General features: G+C 31.9%; 7 protein-coding genes across 8 annotated transcripts; 3 read left to right on the forward strand and 4 right to left on the reverse strand.

Moving 5' to 3' along the window:
- The first annotated feature begins 157 nt into the window (after positions 1 to 157).
- UQCR-C1 (Ubiquinol-cytochrome c reductase core protein 1) lies at positions 158 to 2,753 on the forward strand. The gene is made up of 7 exons (XM_031971516.2): positions 158 to 324; positions 748 to 966; positions 1,039 to 1,424; positions 1,508 to 1,701; positions 1,772 to 1,941; positions 2,010 to 2,264; positions 2,325 to 2,753. Exons 1-7 carry the CDS (start codon positions 256 to 258, stop codon positions 2,463 to 2,465), a joined length of 1,434 nt encoding a protein of 477 aa, XP_031827376.1. The 5' UTR covers positions 158 to 255; the 3' UTR covers positions 2,466 to 2,753.
- Positions 2,754 to 2,893: 140 nt separating this feature from the next.
- On the reverse strand, positions 2,894 to 5,112 carry Mob3 (MOB kinase activator 3). The gene is made up of 5 exons (XM_031971517.2): positions 4,737 to 5,112; positions 4,400 to 4,550; positions 4,088 to 4,315; positions 3,899 to 4,014; positions 2,894 to 3,815 (listed from the first exon to the last, which is right to left on the reverse strand). Exons 1-5 carry the CDS (start codon positions 4,779 to 4,781, stop codon positions 3,660 to 3,662), a joined length of 696 nt encoding a protein of 231 aa, XP_031827377.1. The 5' UTR covers positions 4,782 to 5,112; the 3' UTR covers positions 2,894 to 3,659.
- Positions 5,113 to 5,665: 553 nt separating this feature from the next.
- Letm1 (Leucine zipper and EF-hand containing transmembrane protein 1) lies at positions 5,666 to 9,932 on the reverse strand. The gene is made up of 7 exons (XM_031971436.2): positions 9,593 to 9,932; positions 8,679 to 9,109; positions 8,431 to 8,601; positions 8,038 to 8,352; positions 7,480 to 7,947; positions 6,955 to 7,392; positions 5,666 to 6,871 (listed from the first exon to the last, which is right to left on the reverse strand). The coding sequence occupies exons 1-7, from the start codon at positions 9,648 to 9,650 to the stop codon at positions 6,485 to 6,487; spliced, it is 2,268 nt and encodes a 755-aa protein (XP_031827296.1). The 5' UTR covers positions 9,651 to 9,932; the 3' UTR covers positions 5,666 to 6,484.
- Positions 9,933 to 10,419: 487 nt separating this feature from the next.
- On the forward strand, positions 10,420 to 12,014 carry LOC116424702 (proteasome subunit alpha type-6). The gene is made up of 5 exons (XM_031971441.2): positions 10,420 to 10,583; positions 10,754 to 10,848; positions 11,007 to 11,088; positions 11,308 to 11,737; positions 11,811 to 12,014. Exons 1-5 carry the CDS (start codon positions 10,508 to 10,510, stop codon positions 11,866 to 11,868), a joined length of 741 nt encoding a protein of 246 aa, XP_031827301.1. The 5' UTR covers positions 10,420 to 10,507; the 3' UTR covers positions 11,869 to 12,014.
- SmD2 (small ribonucleoprotein particle protein SmD2) lies at positions 12,012 to 12,872 on the reverse strand. The gene is made up of 3 exons (XM_031971442.2): positions 12,723 to 12,872; positions 12,267 to 12,522; positions 12,012 to 12,185 (listed from the first exon to the last, which is right to left on the reverse strand). Coding segments are annotated over exons 1-3 (363 nt in total). The 5' UTR covers positions 12,725 to 12,872; the 3' UTR covers positions 12,012 to 12,080.
- LOC116424701 (rRNA-processing protein UTP23 homolog) lies at positions 12,730 to 14,728 on the forward strand. 2 transcript variants are annotated; one of them, XM_031971438.2, is made up of 4 exons: positions 12,730 to 12,880; positions 13,289 to 13,442; positions 13,537 to 13,769; positions 13,849 to 14,728. In XM_031971438.2, exons 2-4 carry the CDS (start codon positions 13,323 to 13,325, stop codon positions 14,261 to 14,263), a joined length of 768 nt encoding a protein of 255 aa, XP_031827298.1. In that variant the 5' UTR covers positions 12,730 to 12,880; positions 13,289 to 13,322; the 3' UTR covers positions 14,264 to 14,728. The 2 variants fall into 2 exon arrangements, with proteins under 2 accessions (XP_031827298.1, XP_031827300.1); XM_031971440.2 differs by lacking the exon at positions 12,730 to 12,880 and adding an exon at positions 13,008 to 13,078.
- Positions 14,711 to 19,041, reverse strand: Ge-1 (Enhancer of mRNA-decapping protein 4 homolog Ge-1). Its single transcript, XM_031971434.2, has 9 exons — positions 18,832 to 19,041; positions 18,676 to 18,751; positions 18,198 to 18,403; positions 17,750 to 18,126; positions 17,403 to 17,671; positions 15,720 to 17,332; positions 15,416 to 15,623; positions 15,043 to 15,333; positions 14,711 to 14,972 (listed from the first exon to the last, which is right to left on the reverse strand). The coding sequence occupies exons 2-9, from the start codon at positions 18,726 to 18,728 to the stop codon at positions 14,783 to 14,785; spliced, it is 3,207 nt and encodes a 1,068-aa protein (XP_031827294.1). The 5' UTR covers positions 18,729 to 18,751; positions 18,832 to 19,041; the 3' UTR covers positions 14,711 to 14,782.
- Positions 19,042 to 22,166: the final 3,125 nt, after the last annotated feature.

Here is a 22,166-nt window from a genome sequence, read left to right on the forward strand (position 1 = left end):
GCATGAAGAGCGCGACAAACAAAGTATTAAAACTATCTTTCAGATTATTTTATATAGAAAACATCAATTCTTTACTCATTTCACATTATATTGAAGTATACTTTATCATGTTACAGTTATAATACATTATTTTTTTACCATAAAAAAGCTGAAATTGTTTATATCTATATGCATAGGAGTGTCCTCTGAGAATCTAGTTCAAACTATAGTTGCTGTCTTCGTCGTGAGGTCTAACCAGACGAAGAAGTCGAAAAAATGGCGACTCGTCTGCTTAAAGTTAGTTCCGCGTTGCGAACTTATACTAACAAAACCGGACTTGTAAAGGTAACAAAATTATAATTTTACCATTCTGTCATTACTATTTAAATAGCCGACAAAGAGTCATTAAAATACATACTCTAATAATGATCATTTTATTGAGATGAAAATTCGTGTACTTCATTTGCGCCTTACGTAATGGAAACATTTTTAAATATTGTAAAAATCAGAGAGCAATAATAAGTTGTAATCTCTGTGACAATAAATAAAATTCACAAATTGGATTTTACTGTACAACCAAGAATAACTTGTCAGGATATTATAACCTCGATTGTTTGATCTATTACAATTATTGATGTGTTGCCATTGAATTTGGAGATTTGACAGATATTGATTTATATTTTAAAGAAGATTCATTAACTTAAGACTAACTCATATGAAATGAATTGATATGATAATATATTACTTTTTATGTTTATGACCTTCTAGACACAAAAGCGATGGCGTTCTACGAATCTTTCCTTGAACGAGATGCTTATCAATCTACCTGCTACAAGAGTTACAACTTTGGATTGTGGTATGAGGGTTGCAAGTGAAGACAGTAATGTGCCAACAGCCACAGTAGGGCTTTGGATTGATTCTGGTAGTCGTTTTGAGTCCGATGAAAATAATGGTGTAGCACACTTTATGGAACATATGGCTTTTAAGGTAAGTAATAATCTTTCGACTCTAGTTCAAATGAATGTTTGATGCCTTAAATGAAATAAAAAATATTAACAGGGAACTACTAAACGCTCACAAACCGATTTAGAATTAGAAATTGAAAACATGGGTGCCCATCTGAATGCTTACACAAGTAGGGAGCAAACAGTATTTTATGCTAAGTGTTTGTCCCAAGATGTACCAAAAATTGTAGAAATTTTAAGCGATATCACTCAAAATCCAAAGCTTGGTGAAAGTGAAATTGAAAGAGAACGTGGTGTCATCTTACGAGAAATGCAGGAAGTCGAAACAAATCTTCAAGAAGTTGTCTTTGATCACTTGCACAGTAGTGCTTACCAAGGGACTCCACTGGGTAGGACAATTTTGGGTCCGACTAAAAATATTAAAAGTATTACACGAAAAGATCTTCAAGATTATATAAAACAGTGTTATGGTCCACCAAGGTAATTAATTATAAATTGCACATTTCCATAAGATGCTTCTATCCCATCTGCATTATCAAGTTTATTAAATTCCATTCTTTCAGATTCGTTTTGGCAGGTGCTGGTGGTGTAAACCATAATACCTTAGTAGAATTAGCTGAAAAACATTTTGGTCAAATGAAGGGACCAATTTATGATGAAATTCCACTTCTCGATGTGCCATGTCGTTACACAGGTTCTGAAGTCAGAGTTCGTGACGACACTATTCCGCTCGCACATATAGCCGTTGCCGTTGAAGGTACTATAAACCTTATTTAACATTTTAGATTTATTATTGTATTTCAGAAACTAATAGACTTTCTTTGTAGGCGCTGGATGGGCGGATGGAGATAACATTCCTCTTATGGTTGCAAACACTTTAATGGGAGCTTGGGATCGCAGCCAAGGAGGTGGTGTAAACAATGCGAATCACTTGGCTCAAGCTGCTGCATATGAAGGAATGTGTCACAGTTATCAAAGCTTCAATACTTGCTACAAAGTACGTGTTATTGCTATGGATTTATTCCATTAAAAAATGAGTTTTCTTTTCTTACTATTTCTTTGTAGGACACTGGTCTTTGGGGTATTTATTTTGTATGTGACCCCATGAAATGTGACGACTTTATATACAATATCCAGGTCGAATGGATGAGGTTGTGTACGTCAGTCACAGAGAGAGAGGTAGAACGTGCAAAAAATATTTTCAAAACAAATATACTTCTTCAATTGGATGGAACAACACCAATTTGTGAAGATATTGGTCGACAGATGCTGTGTTATAACAGACGTATACCTCTTCACGAATTCGAGGCCAGAATTGATGTAAGTAATATTTAAAAATTAATTGCTTTTACATTATCTGTAATGAAAAATTCTTTGCAGAGTGTAACAGCTAAGACTATTCATGACGTTGGTATGAAATACATTTATAATCAGTGCCCAGTTGTCGCAGCTGTTGGACCAGTTGAAAATCTGCCTGATTATAACTTAATTAGAAGTGGCATGTACAGACTACGACTTTAAACAAATTTTTTTTTTAAATGAACTTAGAACGAGTCACCCGAAACGTCACTTTTTAGTGAAAAATTTAATATTAAGTTGAAACTACAACTAATTAAACTGTTTTACATAAGCATTAACCGCTGTTACAATTCATCCGTATTTATTCCTCAATTTAAAATTTGTAATGTAGATTTTACTGTACGCCAGAATACTAGTTGTAGTTTCACATTAATATTTGTTCGACTATTAGTCCTTTGTCGAACCATACATTGTATTGCCAGGCTTAAATAAAATAATTACTTCTAAAAAGTTTGTGCCTTGGTTCATAATATGGAAAGGGAAGAAAATTCAAATTTAAAGAGTTGAAGTACTTACAAAATCACTTGAATTTGTCAGCAGTACTATTCGTTTATTTTCCATTATTTATTTTATTATAAATAATGAACAAATTTTTGTAATGTAAACAGATTTATTGTTTTATTTCTTTAGAAGTTTGTACTCTTTCGCACATACTGTCCTAATTCTTGTTTTGTTTCAATATCTTTCATTTAGTACGAAATTACTGTAGTTTTTAATACAATTATTGAAATACTACACAATATTTAGGAGGTGCAAAATTATATGTACAATCATATAATTATATAATAATATAAATAATGTTAAATTGTTTCATAAAATTTGATTTACAAAATTATAATTACATTACCTACAGATAAAGAAGTAATTACTATGAAGTTAGCTAGTGTATTGCAATGACTATGCTTTCGCAAAATTGTGGATACGAGTCTTTCAGAATATTGTGTTATTCTTCAAGCTTGAACTTTAAATAGCATTTCGCGAATGAGCAGTAAGTGCATTAATTTCTTTCTATATAATTAGAAAGACATATACATGTACTAAAAAATTATAATCCCAAAAAGTGGGAAATTATTTTTAGTTTGAAAATTAAACTATATTATTAGTATTCGATTATAAAGTTAAGCATAATAAAGCTTTTAATGAGATTTTTTCCTCATATTGTAAATATTCATGAGAATAATTATCAAAATTGTAGGATACTAGTACTTTGTTATAATTTAATAGTAACCAATTTTTCCATCTCCTTCCAAAAAGATAATAAGGAAAGATGGTTTCTATCTTTGTACTTATATATTAAAAAAAATTTTACCTCTCTTTAATTTGGTTACCATAATTATGTTTTCTTAAGTTTCATAACTATCTAGGATTATGCGATGGTGTCTGCGTTGGTGATGTATCCTTACAAACTTTGGCAGTCATTTCAGCCAATGGTTCTAATTCTTTTGTATTTATTAACTCAAATTCTGTTACAAAATAGTAGAAGTGTTTGTAACATGTATTTACATGTGCCTCCTAAAATATAAAAATATCAATTTAATTTCTTATATGATAATAGTATTCTTAGAAGATTTACTATGTAGAAAGCTGAAACTTACTGCACCTATAGCCACAATTCGATCAAAATGATGTATATAGACATGAACAAACACTCTAAATAAACGTGTTAAGATTTTTCTGCACAAGGGTACAAAAGTTTTTGGAAATGGTACGTCTGAAAGAAAAATTTTAACAGCAATTATTTACAAACAATATGATTCAACAATTTTATTGTTAAAGTCTAATACCTGTTGAAACTGGAAAAATACATTCATTATTAATTTGTGCTTCTATCCAATCCATAAGGAGAGCAACATATTGCGGTGCTGGTAATGCAGTAGGTCTTTTATATTTTTCACCATCTGCCCATAAATATTCAAATCGAGCTCCACCACTCATAGTAGGACAAGATGCAGAATCACAATATTCAGAAATAGTACCATATATCAAATTTATTCTATTAAAAAAATCTACCACTAAAATTGTAATATTAAATATGAAAACTACAGGATAGATTTATTAATCAAAATATTAATTTTTCTAATAAAATCATCAAATACCATGAACAGCAATCCAATCATTAAGATCTTCTCCAGGTGGTAACTTTACAACGGACCTCAAATTAATTCCAGAATTGAGAGAAGCTTGTGCTTGTTTGTGCAAAGAATATCGCAGGGTCCCATGAGCAAATCTCTTCTTTGGTCTAAATGTCTAGAATATTAAATAAAACAGAAGTTTAATTATAAATTCGTAGAACAAATTTTACAAACATATTTTATATAACTTAAATTATAATAATTTTAGATATTCAAATCTTGTTATAACGAATCAATATAACACTACACAGGTTAGAGTATTCATTACAATGCAAATAAATATAATTTACAGAAAAATTACCTTTCCTTTTTGAAAGAATTCCATAAATCCACTTAACGCAGTCATTGCGGTTCAAGTTACACGGAACTCGCGAATAATAGACAAATACCGAGATAACCGGTAGTACAAATTTATTTCGGTCTACGCCTATACCGCAAATCAGATATATCTACCGCAACTTAAATATTGAATGCATCTTTTCATTTTGCTTTTGTCTGTGACTTTCCGTATTAAATCTATTTTATTTATCATTCATATACTAATAACGTTTTAAAAAATTAAACAATATTCCACACAAGTGCATGATCACACTTTTTTGGATCTGTGTCGCGCTAAAGCGTTTAGTCATTTTATCGATATCCGGTAGGTACATTTATGGTATTTAATTATTTCAAGTGAAATCCGTATCATTGCATTAATGTAATATTAATAAAGATGAAAAAAGAACTAAAATAAATCTGAGAGATATTCACTTTATTTAACAATTCACAACTGAGCGGGAAAAATCAAATTTTCGAATTTGAACGTATGAAACAAGCAGTATTAAAATACATATGTGAATATACATATGGTATATACTTATTAAATTAGAAAAATATATTTGTTTAATAACATTGTATATTTTTTTATATAAATAGTTTATTGTTTTTTACATAAATAGGCAGTTTAGTGCACAAAAGTAAAAAACTAAATGTTATCCAGGGCATCAATACTTTCCATTTTTTTTTCTTGAAATAAATGTAACTCTTACATGGTAATATATATTATTTATATTATATCTTTGTGCAATTATATGTACACTACTACATAGGCATACTGAAATTAATCTTATTACTTCTATTTTATCATTTTGTAATGATTTTATGTTGTATACACAAGTAGTGTTTTACTTCTTTTATTAATTTATTTACTTTCAATTCTAATTAAAATCTGATTAAAATTTGTTTTCACATGTAAGGTAGAGGTATTTAGTTAATCAAATGTTATGTACTTTACATAAATATTTTCTTTTATATATTCAATACATACATGTAATGGATAGTAATCCTTGGTTATGTACTTTGATCATATTATTTTACCTGTAAATGTACATTATATTTTCCCTTGAATCTCAAACACAGAGATTCACATTTGTAATTAATAATTCTGTGACAGTAGTCAATACCCAGATAGGTGGAATGATTCCTCAAGATAGTACAATATGTCGTAATTAATTCTCATTTAAACAAAAACAGAATGCTCACGTTGCAATCTCATTGCTGATCAACAATATCAATGATTGTAGTATTGTAACATGCTATTTTTTTTTTTTTTTAATATTTCAATATTAATCAAGAATTTGTATGCAAGTTAATATTTTTGTGACCAGCACAGATATCTTGCAATTGGTACTCCAATCTATAACACGTTGATGCTGCTAAATGCATCGTAATCTTAATTAAAAAGAAACAAAATCTGTTGTGATAATAAATATAAAAGTTCGGTCAAAATTCTGTCAACGTTTTTAGTCAAATTTTTCTAAGTCGAGATCAGGTATAGGTTGCGTTTCATTATGAAGCCCTTTAATACATACAAAACTATTTTATAACGACTTCTATATCCCTGATGCCTTTCCAAAAAATTTTACTATGTATGAACTCATTTACTAAAAAAATGTATGCATGAAAATATTTATGGAGATGACAGCGCAATATCTCCTGCGATTAATATCTGATAAAAAGATTGTATTAATAATTACATACATTAATTTATAGTTCATTATGTGGTAATCATAGCTGCTTAGAGCCTTCCGCTTTTTTTGTCGTTGGTGGAACACCAGGTGCTAATGGAGAATTTCTCACTGAATCAGAAGATTTGCTTTTAAGCATCGCAGCATTTTTTCTTTTCTGTTCGGACGAGTTTCCTACGTAATCTTCATCTAATTCCTCTTTACCAAAACCTTTTTCAGTCGTTACTGGAGTAGCAGGAACTGGAGATTTTGGTGAAACATATTTTTCACCAGGAATCTCATTTATTTCAGGTGCTGGGTCCTTCTGTAATGACCTTTGAATTTGTTCTTCTATTTCCAATATTTCCTCTTTATCAATTAGTTCGATTAGTTCATGTACTTGTTTCTTGCTTAATTTAATATCTTCCTTTCCGATTAACTCCACTACCTATAAAAAAATAATATAATTTTATACTAAACTTATTGGATATGTTCATTACTCTGATAGCGTAAAATAATCGGGCACTCTACCTTCAGGACATCTTCAATCTTTATTGCACCATCCCTGTCGTCATCCATTTTCGATAAAATTTCTACTATGCGTTGTAACCGATGTTGATCAGGTACATTTTGAATTTTCTTAATAGCTGTAATTAGTTCCTCTATTTTAATTAATTCTTCAGCATTTTTGATAGAGGAAGATTCATCTACATTAACAGTCTCAGCCTTCTGTTTCAGTTTTTTTTCAGATTCAAGCTGATTTAAAACTGCATCCATTTTCTCGATCATCTTATTTACTTTATTGAATAGTCGTTTAGCGCCCTTAGATTCTTTAATGTTATCTACACCTTCCTGACCCCTAGCGGCCGCTTTGATTTCATGAAGTTCTTTTATATCTTCTTGATAATCAGCCATTTCTTCCTTCAACTCTTTTAATTCCTCCTTTTCGATCGACATGTTTTGTTTATCCTTTATAAAAATATAACTTTATAAATGACACATACATATATATATATGTATATAAACTAAACTAATTTTATAAAATTTAATTTATACCTTTCCAATAGAATCTAAAGCTTGCTCTAATACTTTCACGTCTTTGTTCGTAATTTCGTCAGATTTTTGCATAGCAACTATTGGCTCTGGCTCAGTCTCTTTCTTTTCTTGCCGCTCCTCCTCAATCTTACGCTCCTCCATTTTAATTATTTCAATATTTGTCTTATGGTCCATTTTACCTTCTTTTTCCCCTATAGCTCCCTGAGTACGAGCAACAACTGTATCGGGAAGAGCTGAAATGGTAGCCTTTAATTTGTCCGACATAGGTATCGATTCTGGAACCATTAATGCTCGCGAGAGAAGTAATAACGATGGCGGTACTTTTTTATTCAAACTCAAATCCAACCATTGAGACATTTGCTCTTTCAGTTTGCTTTCTGGTAAACCATATGCTCTCATTCCACGTGCCCTACAGGCTTGCTGTAACTCACTCCTAGTAAGAGAATCTATACCTTCCTTTTCTATCAGCTGAGAAAAACGTATATATAATTTGTTAGCAATAACAAATAGTACCTAATGTTACAATCTATGTGAAGTACATAATATAAGATCAAATACCTTATCATCTGCAGAAAGACTCCTGAGCCTCATTCGGAGTAAAAATCGTAAGAAATTTGTTGTTCCTAGAGTTTGCACATCTAATACTCTACACAGTGCCACTAATTGTGGTCGAGAAAGAGAGTCTAATGTAATTTCATCTTCAAAAAGTTTGCTAAACTGCATGATCTCTTCGTTTGAAGCAGTAGCACCAGAACTTCGAACTTTATAGAAAAATTCTGCAAATTCCTTAGCCCTCTGTGACCTATAATCTGTTGACTGTACTGCCATGTCATCCAAAGTTTTTTGTAAAAATTTAGCCATCTCGATTTTAATCTACAACAAAAAATTTAATGATAAAGTTTTAATAAGTTTTAATAATATTATCACTAAAAATAAAATATGGATTCATACCTTTAGCGCTTGCTTCAATTTATCTTCCTTTTCCATCGCTGTTTGAAAAGTAGATGGTAGTAAACCAGGGAAAAGCTTAATAGCAACTGGTAACAAAAATTCCATAAAAGGAACAATAATGAAAACAGAGAAAGGAATGAGCCTAAATAAGTCGCCAGTTGTTTTTACAAGCTGAAAATAGTTAACGATTAAAATAACAGAAAATTTAGTATCCATTTAAAAGTATGTAATATCTCTTTTTAATTTACCAATCTATGTTCTCTTCTACTCAGTTCTTTACCCTGCAAAATTCTCCAAACTAGTTTTGCTGAAATTTTTATATCTAAACCCAATAATCTAAATCCGTGATAATAATGAAGTATTTCTGCCTTAACCCTTTGCCATAATGGAGGTTTTTCTACTACTGCTTTTGGAGTAGCCTGCACAACAGTTCCTTCTACTTTCTCTTTGAGATCTTTCTGCTCCTTGATATTTTTCACTGTGTCTTCTACTTTGGAAGATGATTCTTGACCATTCCATGTTGGCGATGTATAAAATGTACGGAATTGTAAATATGGTTCACTAATATTATTACAGTTTCCTGTTGTCTTTGAATGTATTAATATTCTATTGTGTTTTAGACTCCTTTCATCAGAGTAAATAAGTGCCAAGTTTCCATATATTTGATTCGTATTATATCCTAATTTAAAACAATTATATTCTATATATATATACATATATACATGTCAAATACAATTACACATATTTATTATTTTGTCTCATATATTATTATGTCACTATTGCGCAATGCATATTCTAACAATGTTCACAACAAAATATTTTCATTTTTAATTAAATCTTTTGTTGACAATGTCATATTAACATTGAAATTAGCGTTCAGTTCGAAAATAGTATTATATTGCGAATACACGAAACCGCTATTATTAAAACTTATTTCACAACATAACCTACTACTTGTATAATCGTGTAAATAATAAACTTAACAACGAAAAAGTGTTCAAACGAGATAAAAAATTTCTATTAATTTGCCTTGAATACTAATAATTCGATACGTGAATTTAAATGTTACATAAATATATAATGTACAATATCTATAATGAACACGTTGGTAATTGTTAGGTATAATTCTTATTTATTATCAAACAAAATTAATTGTACATACGGCAAATGGTTCTACCATGACCAATTATTTTTGCTCTTGTACGAATTAAAGAATTCATCTTGTATTAAAGTCTTCTTTTCGTAATTTTTGTATTTTCTCAAAGCCGTGTTTCTCTACAAATGTAAAATACGGCCATCACACACTTTCCGCCTTGAACACAGTGGTTAGAGACTAAAGATTAGTTGCTAGTTAAGTCATCATCAATATTACTAGCTCAACTTTAATATTTATTTATTTATTCATTTAATACTATACATATATTGAATTTATCGTATAAGAATTGCAATCTGATTAGAAAACTTTCATTTACAAACACGCAACAGTAAATTATTTTTAAAGTACGTATTAAGATACGTATAGTTTTTTAAATATAATTTAACATGTTGCATCACCTTGTCTCTACAATTTCTTTTTTTTTAACGTTTTGCACAAAAATTGCAACGAAAATTTGAAGTATAAAAGTTGCGAAGAATATGATTCAAATGTATATTGTTAATATTCATTGAGACAATCTATAAGAAAATCGGTAAATAATTCCAGAACGAAGTGTTCTATTTGAAATAATTTGTCTAATTTATCTATTTGAAAAAACACCTGAATAAATCAATATGTTTTATGGAGTCAATACCTATACAATATCCAGTGAAATGAAAAATAGAAGTAAAATTTATTCATCTCATACACCAACTATTAAAATAATTTTCCAATTCATGCTTAACATTTGAGAATATTCATAGTCAAAAAAGACGGATTATTTTAATTATTTTAATTGTTTTAATTCTCAATTCTGAGTTTTCATCACTCATGTATTTTATTGCAAATGTAAACTAGCTTAATGTAGCTGCTACATGATTTGACGTTTTGCGTTACCTACCAACTTTAAAACGCAGCCATTAAGATTTAGTATTTGTGAACATGGCGCGAGGTAGTAGTGCTGGTTTTGATAGGCATATTACGATCTTTTCGCCAGAAGGACGACTTTATCAAGTGGGTAAGATCCATTAAAACATTTTATATAGCTAAATAACTGGCTTTTGATATTATAGCTCTGTTATTTATATTATTTAGTAAGTCATATATAGATTTTCGTACCGGGAGTCATGTCATAGCGTGATCTGCAATTTTGAACTTGCTGACAAACAATTTACAAATATTTTACAGAATATGCATTTAAAGCAATAAATCAAGGTGGTTTAACGTCTGTCGCCGTTAAAGGAGTCGACACTGCCGTTTTTGCAACTCAGAAGAAAGTGCCTGTAAGATAACCTTCACTAATTTATTATTGCTCCTCTTGCTCTCGTTTGCATCTCCTTACATTATTTGTCTAATCTATTATTTAATAATATCTCAGAACTAAACTTAAGAATTCGTACAACTGTAGTAAATAAACAATTTCAAATATACTTGTTTATAGGACAAGCTGCTTGATGCATCCAGTGTAACTCATATTTTCCAACTTACTGAACACATTGGATGCCTTATGACTGGCATGATAGGTGAGTAAAATTATTAACATAAAATCTGTAAATCATGGAATTACCTAAAGTTATTGAAAATTCTTTTAGTAGAAATGTAATTTTAACATAGTGAAAAAGTATTTCATTTGTAGAAAGAAAATGTTTGCTATTAGAAAATAGATTGTTACTAAAATTAATCATTCTGATGTTAGTATCTGTATTCTGTTTCTATTAATAGTGATATATTTTATATTTTAGCTGATAGCAAATCTCAAGTACAACGAGCTAGATACGAAGCAGCCCATTTTAAATACAAGTACGACTATGAAATTCCTGTAGATGCACTGTGTCGTCGTATTGCTGACATCAGTCAAGTATACACTCAAAATGCAGAAATGCGACCTCTTGGATGCTGTATGATGCTTATTTCATATGATAAAGAAAAAGGTCCTTGCGTTTACAAAGCAGACCCTGCTGGATATTTCTGTGGCTACAGAGCCATATCTGTTGGTGCTAAACAGACTGAGGCTAATTCTTATCTTGAGAAAAAATTGAAGAAAAAGCAAAATTATGATCATAATGAAACAATTCAATTAGCTATTACATGTTTATCTACAGTCTTATCTGTTGATTTTAAACCAACAGAGATAGAAATTGGTGTGGTATCAAAGGACAATCCCAAGTTTCGGTAATTGCATTACATACTATTAATTGTGCTTTACATATGAATATTATATGATTGTAATGTTTTATTCTTTCAGAACTTTAACGGAACAAGAAATTGATAAACATCTTACAGCAATTGCTGAGAAAGATTAATAACTTTATGTATAATTGAATATAAATAAATATCATGTCTTGCTTAATATACTTTCTTACTTCAACACTTTGAATGAAAAAAATACGTATTTTGTCAAGTTATATAATTGTTAACAAACAAATAAAATATACACATTTTTAGCTTATATGATAAAAGTTTATTTCCAGTGTATAATCTTTATAAATTTGAAAAAAAAATATTTAGTAGAAAATTACTTTCCTGATGCTGTTGCTAATGGATTTCGTAGAACTAAAATAACAGAATCTCCTCTTAAAAACATTTTAGAGATAAATCTGTCTTTGTTTACTGGTTTTGCCTACAAAAAAAGAAAGTATTAAGTTTGATTATAGATATGCATAAAATGTATTAAAATATTTTTTAATTTTTATTGCTTCACCTTTTTTTTCCCTTTCCCTGTACGTGGAAGTTCAGTCCACATTTCTTTTACATTTTCTAATACCATATTACAATGCCTATCGAATGCTTTCACCCGTCCCAGTAATTTTTTGTTATTTCTACAATTGATTAAAACTTGAGTATTATTTTTCACAGATTGTGTTAAAACTGAAAGCGGGCCGGTATTAAATTCTTCTTCTTCTCGTTTTGCTAGCTCTTCAGGAGTCATCTCAGATTTTGGTTTGGTTAATGAAGACCTATGAAAAAAAGTGAACAATTATAAAAATACTATAACAAAAAATATTTTATATGATATGATTTTAATAAAAATCATTTGCAATCTATAAATAAAATTTATGTGAAAAAATAAAAACCCACATCAACATTTAAGGTTATATTTCTCTGATTAAATACGCAAATAGATTAAGACGATAGAAAATGTTATTTAAATGCTTACATTTTGATGATGTTATTTTATAAGTGACAAAAACAACAAAAGTTTTATTTCAGTAACAGTATTATCACAATATACACTGATTACAGTTTAAGAGCGTAATACGGCAAACTGTTTATTGCAACCACGAAGCGCTTTTTTCATCTACTGTTTTCTTTCTGGTAGGTTATGCTATATAAATTATTTTAGACTACATCAAATATATGTATATATATTTAAGTACATAAAATAATAATTTTAACGAAAATTTAAATTCTAATAATAATTATTGGAATATTTTTATTTATGAGATGTCTTATAGGTTTGCATAATTACATAGTGTTTATTCGCTGCGAGTATTAGGAAGAAAATACTATATGGTTGGAAAACTATACTTCTATTTTCAAAAATAAAATAATTTATTTAGAAAATATTTCAATATAAAATTACTCTATCTTCTATGTTTATATATATATATTAAACTAATACTTCAGTTTATAAAGCAATCATAATATTTTAACAAAATATACTAGGCTTTACGTTTGTATACATTCCAACGTTTTTATCGCCTATGCGCCTTGTCTTTTTAGTCTCGAAATCTATTTTACTACGAAGCAATAAAAAATGAAGACAGCTCGTCAGAAGAAAGCAAGAAAGAATTTGGGATTTTTTATTAACAATTTCAAATTTAGACCACCGTTTCAAATTCTTATCGATGGTACATTTGCGTTTGCTGCGTTAGAGGTTTGTTCGTATACACTTTATTCAAAACATACAAAATTGTTTAGCTAATTGATTGATTATTTAAATGTTTAATATCTATTTACTTATTTTAAAGAATAAATTCAACATACATGATCAATTATCAAAATATTTTCAAGCGGAAATTAAATTATTAACAACACCATGTATCATTTTGGAAACTGAAAAGCTAGGTTCATTTTCTAAAGCAGTCACTGGTGCTATGCAAATAGTTAAACAATATCCTGTACATAAATGTGGTCATGAAAAACATTCAATAACTGGTACAGAATGTTTACGATCAATGGTTGGAGAAAGTAACATATCTAGGTATTATATGTAGTTCCTTTATGTACTTTTATTATGTGCCATATTTATATTTGTAATATGAGTTTTACTTTTTCTTCAGATATATTGTAGCTACACAAGACAGAGAACTTCAAGATATTTTAAGGAAAATTCCATGTGTGCCCATATTGTACTTACATGGTAAAGCTCCAACTTTGGAAGCCCCTTCACAAGCAAGTCGTGAACATGCTCAGAATATTCGTGAAAGATTAGGCATGAGTACTTGGGAAAAGGAAAATATTAAAACATTGAAAAAAGTAGCAGGTTTAGAAGATAAAACAGAACACAAGCTGAGAAAAAAAAGGAAGAAAGGTGGCCCTAATCCACTTAGTTGTTTAAAAAAAAAGAAAAAACCACAGACAGGAATCTCAAATAATACAACAGGAACAAAATCCGGAAGAGTTAGGAAAAGAAAGAAGATTAAGTTAGCATCACATGTTAAAGAAATATTAGTTCGTGAAATTAAAAATAAATAGACAGCAAAAATATAAATTGTTGGAAACTGATAACAATTTACACGAAGCAAATATCGGAATTTATGTAAATAAATTTCATTTTTATTCATAATACAATCGTCTTTCTTCAATTTATAAAATTAAAGTAATCAGAATGGTATTGTGATATATTATTACTAGTACAAGATGAGTTTACTTACGAATATAAAAGATGTGCTAAAGTAAGAAGCAACTTTTGTAGCGCTGTTAAGGCCAATATTCCTCATCTTTCTACCATCAAATTGTATTATTAGTGTAATACATCTTTAATACTAAAAATAATAATAGGAAATATATTAAAAACCAAAAACTGCGAAATGAGGCTAGGGGAAGACCTAACTGGATGGATAAAGAGAGTTGCTTGATCCTGAAGACGTTAAGGAAGTTGCTCCTTACTTTAATGTTAATGATAAAAATGTTATTCTTAAATACAGAGAATATCACACAGTTGTTTCATCTATATTCGATAAAGAACACGTTCTATTTCAAACGTATGTGACATTAAGGATGTTGGTTCAAAAGTGCACGTGCAGCCATAGCGAGCATTTTCATACGTCGAGTAGAATTGTGATTAGGATTAGCTGCAATGAATGCAGACAATTGACTTTGTAAGTTCATTAATACCGTACCCATATGTTCTCGTGTGACTGGATCATTAGGATCCAAGTTTAATATTGCTTCTTCCAACCACCTATTGAAGAATTATTATTTAGAAAAATTCAAAACATACAATTCAATGTATTTCTGAAAGAAAATTTTACCTATGCTTGAGCTCTGTACGATGTCCTAAGTCTGCAGATAATTGTTGCACAAGTGAAAGTATTACAGGTTGCTGTAAAATGCATCTAGGGCCTTGATCTGGTCCCACTGAACAAGAAAATACTCTGGCAGGCTCTGTTTTTTCACAAACTAGTACTACCAAACCCAAGTCACTTGCGCTTAAAGCTTGTTGAAAAGCAGCATTTAACTGTCCCCGTAGAAGGAGAGTCATTACCCGTGATTGAGCGTCGGCAACTGCAGATACTGGTATAGCAGGAGTGGTTGCTCTCGAACTATATATATATATATATTACATTAATTAATTAGTCATTTCTAAAGAAAAAAGAAACTTAAACTTTAGTTACATATAATTACCGTGCATTTGTGATTTCATTTAGCTGATGATTTAAATTATCTCTAATAGATTCACGAATAGTACGCAGCGTTCCTTCTTGAAGAGAAGATAAACCTCTACTTAATTCAGTTTGTAATTCTTCACGGACCAGTCCAGACAATGCTTTACTTTGTTGTTCATTTCGTTGTTGATATTGCTTATCTGCAATTGCTTCCACCTTCTGAAGGTCTGTAAAGACATATTTTTGATATTTATATTTTATCCCAGGAAGTGAAACTGAATATGTTGCGATACTTTATGTACTGTATGTAAATGATTTCTTACATTCTCGTGTACCCCTGACAAAGGCATCTTGTACTTGCTTAAACATTGTTTGACAAGCTTTCTCCATACCAGGTAGGAGAATATTTGTGAAAGCTTCCTTAAATGCAGCATCTAACGCCGGTTTCGCTGCATTTGCTGCTGCAATTGCAAGCGTGTCTTTCACATGAGCGCTATTGATTAATTCTGTTAAATTTTCTTTTAAAAGTTCATCCATTTGTGCAGTATCTAATCTAAGCTGATGCTTTAAAGGTTCCACTGCTTCTTTGATAACGCGTGGCAGTGTCGTATCTATTTTATCTTTTACCGTCGTTTCAAATGCCATTTGACTGTACAATGTTTGTTCTAAAGCATTTTGTTGTTGGGTGGCTCTAGCTAGAGCAGCTTCAACTCGCGTCGAAATAGGTGTTTCTTGTCTCAATCTCGCACTCTCTACACGTAACTCTCTCAATTCTCGTCGGTGATCGTGGATCAGTTCTAAAACGGTTTCTAATTTATCTATTATTTCACGCGTATTCAATTCGTTCGCCGTTTGCCATGCACTGTTAACATCTTCAGTATTAAGCGTTGCAGATTTTGAATCTTCTTTCAATTTTATCTTTTGCTCTTCTTCTGCTGAGTAGTTTTCAGCTTCTTGCATCGCATGTCTGCTCACATCTTTTAATAAAACCATAGGGATATTAGGCCAATCTCCATCAGTTGTGTTGGTGACTTCAGGTTTGTTTTCAACCTCTGGTTCTTCATCTAGTTTTGTGAGAGACAAAATATCTCTCACTTCTCTAGATGGACTACTACCGCTGCTAGCTGGGGTTTGTTCTTCTAATTCACTAGTAGCCAATGGAGGCTCTGTTGCATTTAAAGCTTGTACAGCTTGTGCCAAGGAAGGACTAGCAGACAGAACTTTACTCAATTCTGGGCTACCAGGTTGCGAATCCAGTTCGCTGTTCTCCTTTTTAGCTGGCGAACTAAATGCATCGGGTGTCATTAGATTTAATCCAGCATTATGATTTGTCGCTGCCTCAATTGTAGCAGATAACGAACGATCTTCTTCACAACTCTCTCCCGCGATTCCATTATGATTGGCAGTTTCCATTTCGGGCAACTCTTCGGAGTAGTCAAGTGAATCATGAGTGAGCCTATCCATGAGACGCTTGCTACTCACTTGTGAGGCAGGTTTGAAGGCAATCTGACATTCTTGCAACGATTTCGGTTGGACTAGATACATTTGAATAACAAGTTGTTCTTCTTCTTCTTCGCAAGGCCGTAAGTCTTCTAATGATTCGCAAGTAGGACGTATTTTGCGTATACCAGCATCAACAATCCCAAAGCTCAGTATTGGATATGGTAGAAGTAATTCTGATACTGTACTAACAGATGCAATTGCTTTTCCACTGTCTTTTGTCAGACTTAATATATATAGAACTTTATTGAATATATCTGATAATAGAAGGTATCCAGCACTGGGATCTAAGGCTGCTTTTAAAACAGGTAATTTGCCAGTGGAAGGTGTTGGAGCAAATGTAATAGTTTGTAAACAAGCCCATAATTCACAAGACCAAACTTTTAATTCTGTATTATTGTCACATCCGGTTATAGCGAACCTCCAAAACTGTACACTGCAAATCAAACAATTTTTATTTTGTTTGCAGCAACAATATCAACGCAATATGCTTTTGAGTTACTTACTCGGGATGGTATGTTTTATGGTCATCTAGGAAGAATAAACATGAGATAGGTCGTCCATTGTGTGGGCTCCAATGATGTAAACAACGCGGTTGAGATGGATTAAGATGAGGGTTTTCATGCGAGTAAACTTGGAAGAATTTTACTTCTCCATCTGCGCTAGCTGTAGCTAAAGCTGTACCATCAGGACTCAAAGCTGCTTCAATGATTCTATCGGAATGTTCATCAATTTCAAACATGCCTCCGTTTTCCTTCGCAGCTGGATCAGTTGCCTATCATTCAGTCAAACAGTTGCATACTTTGTTCACTTTGTATGGATTTTATAATCTGTAAGTAAGGTACACATTCACCTCTATTGATTTGAATCTTGATGTAACAGTATTAACTGACCACAACTCTGCTCTAGAATCACGAGTTAAAACTAAGAATTTTGACACTTCGTCTCCTTCAGATGGTACATCTTCTGGGATATAAGGACACCATATCACACGATGATAAGCACTAGAATTTGCATCCACTTGTAATAATAAAGTACATAATAATTCGTTTGGTGTTGATTCGATACTATGTATAAAAAGATTTCCTAAGTAGTCAACGCATGCTAAAATAGCATTGGAAACATGTGCAAAAGCCAGGTCTTGTATAGGAGCACGCATTCCCCTTAATAATGCTCTCTGTTCCAAGTCTTTGTACATAACTCTCACCCTACCTCCTCCGGTATTCCCAACTAAACAATTTCAATAAGTTAATTCTTAAAAATAGGGAAATATCTGAAATTTTCATTTAAATATACATTACCTATAATTCCATAAGCTAAATATTTCCCATACATATGAACAGCCAATAACTGATTTGGATAAAGGCTAACATCCCACGAATAGTCAACAATATTCCTTAACTTCACCTTTGAACTACCGTGATTATGACCTCCGGGTGAGGGGATAATAGTAACATCATCGCTATATAGTTCCACTGAATGTTGGTCTTCTTGTCCATTGAATTCTCTGAAGATACATAAAATCTTAAAAAAATATAGATATCAAGAATCCGTTCAGAAAGGATTAAATAAAGAAATTCATGAATGACACTTGTAAAATATAAGCAAGGTGATACAAAGTTGGTACATGTACTTTTTATAAGAATATATTGCTTGGTAGACAGATGAAAGAAAATTCTGAAACAGCGATACTAAAATAAAAAAGAATGCATAAACATACAAAGGATTATCTATGGAAATAGGAGGTCAATTAAAATTGAAGCTTTATTAAGTACTTACACTGTTTGATTACAGTGAAGATGCCTTAGGTTATCTTCTCCTGTTTTGATCATTTTGCCGAATGCTACTGCGTGTCCTAAAAAGTGGCAATGTTAATGGACGATTCTAACTCGAACCGGTGGCACGCCTGATAACGATATATTTCACCGGTCTCACCTTTCCTGTGCAAAATTTGCCGGATTGGAAAACCGTTTCTATCGATTCACCGCCTGCTGAAATGAACGCGTGTATCACCGTTTCATTTATGAGGCTGAATAACGTATTTCGTGAACCATAGTGCATTAAAATTGTCAAAAGAGAAATGTCAGACGACCATCAGCCACTTATCAGAAAAACAAACCGGAAGTGTATCGACGATATTCTATACGTTTCATGCAGTGGCGCTTCTTGTGAATTTAATTTTAACCGTAAACCACTACACGAATTTTTTTTCGCGCGTAAATTTATTATCAGCTAATTGCACAAGTATACAATGGTAACAATTTCATTAGAATTAATTCTATTCATGGTTGCATATTTAATTAAAAACATTTAATTGTTAAGTTAAGCCTGTTCTTGACCATGCAGTTGTATTTTAAATGAGTTATAAATCTTTCAACAGTTAAAATATTGAGGAACTATTGAATATTGAATGAATGACTTTTTAAATCTAATGGATTAATATAATTTACTTTTCGGAATAATAGGTTTTAATATATATTTTTTATAATACGGTTGCAATTGCAATTAATTATACACAGGTCCTTCGAGCGCTAAAAATTAAATGCTCGTTTAAGAATCATCTTCATTAGTCTGCGTTTATATTTTCGTTAGATAGTAGACTCTAATGAAGTTAATGGTACTATCTAAAATTAGATAAAGACTAATTTAATTGGTATTTCAATACGAGTGTTTTATATGGTAGCATAGTTTCATCAAGTAACGTCAAAGACAATGGTAATTTTAATGATATTTTCAAGATTCATGCCATTTCACTTTTGCATTCTGAGAGAAACTAGAAAGTAGGATATTCCCATCTACAATACGAGATTCTATGACACGGAGCAAAATACGCCGCCATAATTTTAGTGCGAATAAATTCATTTGAATTTCTAACGTTGATGCGACACAATTTTTTGTTTTTAAACGCCGATGATATTGCCAAAGTAAAAATTGTATTTATTGAAATATAATACAATAAATAATAATCATGAACTACCAACGTCATAGAATGATTTCCTTTAGCATGCATTTGTTTTAATATACATATGTACAAACACAAATACTCTTTGTATACATTTTTTATTGCAGAAATGAACTATTTTCTTGGGTTATAAAGGTTTCTTTGTTGACAGGAAAATTCACAAAAGGTCATGTATTGTAATTTACACTTTATTTCGTATATTACACTATAATAGACGGGCTTCTCTTCCCATACGCGACTATCTTTTGGAAAATGGCAGTAGTGCTCAAACATACGTAGACCCAAGACAACTGGCAGTAAAATTCATCTAATCCGAATACATCATTTTTCGTCTTCTTTTTTTTTTCTTTTTAAATCGCGCTTAACGACTACGAGAGTCCCTGTATTTTCCGAACGAAGTCGTGTCCGACGAAGTCCGGACGTTATTAATTTTTCCTTAGATCTCGTGAACGTTCAATTACTCTGGAAATTTCTGTTATCAGCGAGCCGGAAGTCTCAACGGAAACTTCGTCACGAAAGAATGATGGTGAAACTGATAAGCCCGTTTTTGATCCGCCCTCGGCTCCATCAAATATTGTTCACTCGTATATTTCGCTTTATCATCATTCATCCAAATAATAAACAACAAAAGAATTTTGAGCGAACCGAGAGCGGACTGATGGTGCGCAGCGGGCCGATGTTCCTTTAAACTTTATATTAACTCTAGAACTACCGGATGGGTCAAAACGACCGATTTCTGATTTCCTTTTGTACAATCATTGAAATGGTAAGAAATGCTTCTCTGAGAAGTTACTAATGAAATTGATTCAGTAATGCAGAAACTAAGTTGTGAATGATTCGAAATCTCGTTAAATGTACTCATAGAGTTCCTACAAGAAAATTAAATAAGGTCGGTTTAACTGTTCGGTAGTGCTAGCGTTAACTGTACGTTCAACGAAAATTCCATAACTGTTGATGCGTTTCGTTCATTTCTCTCGCCGTGGAAAAAACTAATCGCTGAATTTTCCATTGAACGAAACTTCGAAGTATTCCGGTTATTGAAACAGTTTCATCCTTCCGCCGAATGTGATGATGTTGCTCGTTCGCTTGTTACAGAACTAAGCGCGTCTAACAGGAAAAAGAAAGAATGGGAACAACTGACGAGCACTATTGTCAATCTCAACGCACGTTAGCTTCGGGTGTAGGGGGTGATTCATTTTAGTCATCAATGAACATTGGCTGATTCGATAACGAACGCGTAGGATCGAGGAAACAAAATGGATGAGAATCGGGGTTGGGATGTTTCGGGGCTGTTCGGGTTCTTTCACGCGTCCGGATAAAATGAGTCACCCTGTACAACATGTACCTTGTAACAGGAAGGTCTGAATAATTCGAAGAGAAAATAGAAGTATCTCTGCTCAGTGAAATCGAATGTCTTGTATTTTGATTTGTTCTTGTTTTAGAAAGTTCCATTCCGTCCCAGTGAAGTATCGTTTGGTTTTCGCACCGCGCTTGGGAACACAATTCTTCGTCCGCCGATCTTTCCCGACTCTTCCCTTTACACAACATTGTATCGTACAACGACAAGCACACTGAGACACTGCGCCAATCCAATAGAAAAACGATATTTTTAATTATTGTGCCGATAGTACTCGCAGATCCGCGGCGAGGGAGGCCTGATCTACTCAAGGGCGCACTTATCTTCAAAAATAAACGAAAATCTGATTCAGATGAGCTGGAGGAATCTTCTCTCGTTTAGAGTCTTTGCGACTTGCTTTCTAGTTTTCTGTACGCTGACAGAGAGGTTGATCGGTTAGGATGCCATGAAAGATACATTGGGACAGTAATAATTTTTCTTTTCGATAAACAGTGTTAAGACTAATTGTCAAGTAGAATTGAAGTAGATCTTGAACGCATTAAAACCATAGTTCTTCGAGGGTGTTCAAAGATATTGTAATTTAAGGTAACAAAGATTCATTATTGTCAAAGAACATACAGGATACTTTTGAGAAAAATCTCGTGCACCTAAAATCGATCATCGGTAGATCGTCTACCTCCCTTGCCCCGAATCATGCCGCTACTGAATAACGACTTAACGATTGAGACCTTAATGGTCGTATCATTTATATGTAAGCGTAATATTTCGATTCGTCTAACGAGAGCAACTATATGTAATTAATTAGTCGATCGTATTTATCGCTAGGGGATGGTACGCGTGTAGTGAAGTTCCGTAAACGGGAAATGATAAATCTTATAGAAATACCTAAAACGATAGAAATTACATGCGAAACAGGTGTCGATCGCGACGACTGGTTTCAGACACCCGATC

This window comes from Nomia melanderi, chromosome 2 (genome assembly GCF_051020985.1).
Source record: "Nomia melanderi isolate GNS246 chromosome 2, iyNomMela1, whole genome shotgun sequence".
Classification (NCBI taxonomy): domain Eukaryota; kingdom Metazoa; phylum Arthropoda; class Insecta; order Hymenoptera; family Halictidae; genus Nomia; species Nomia melanderi.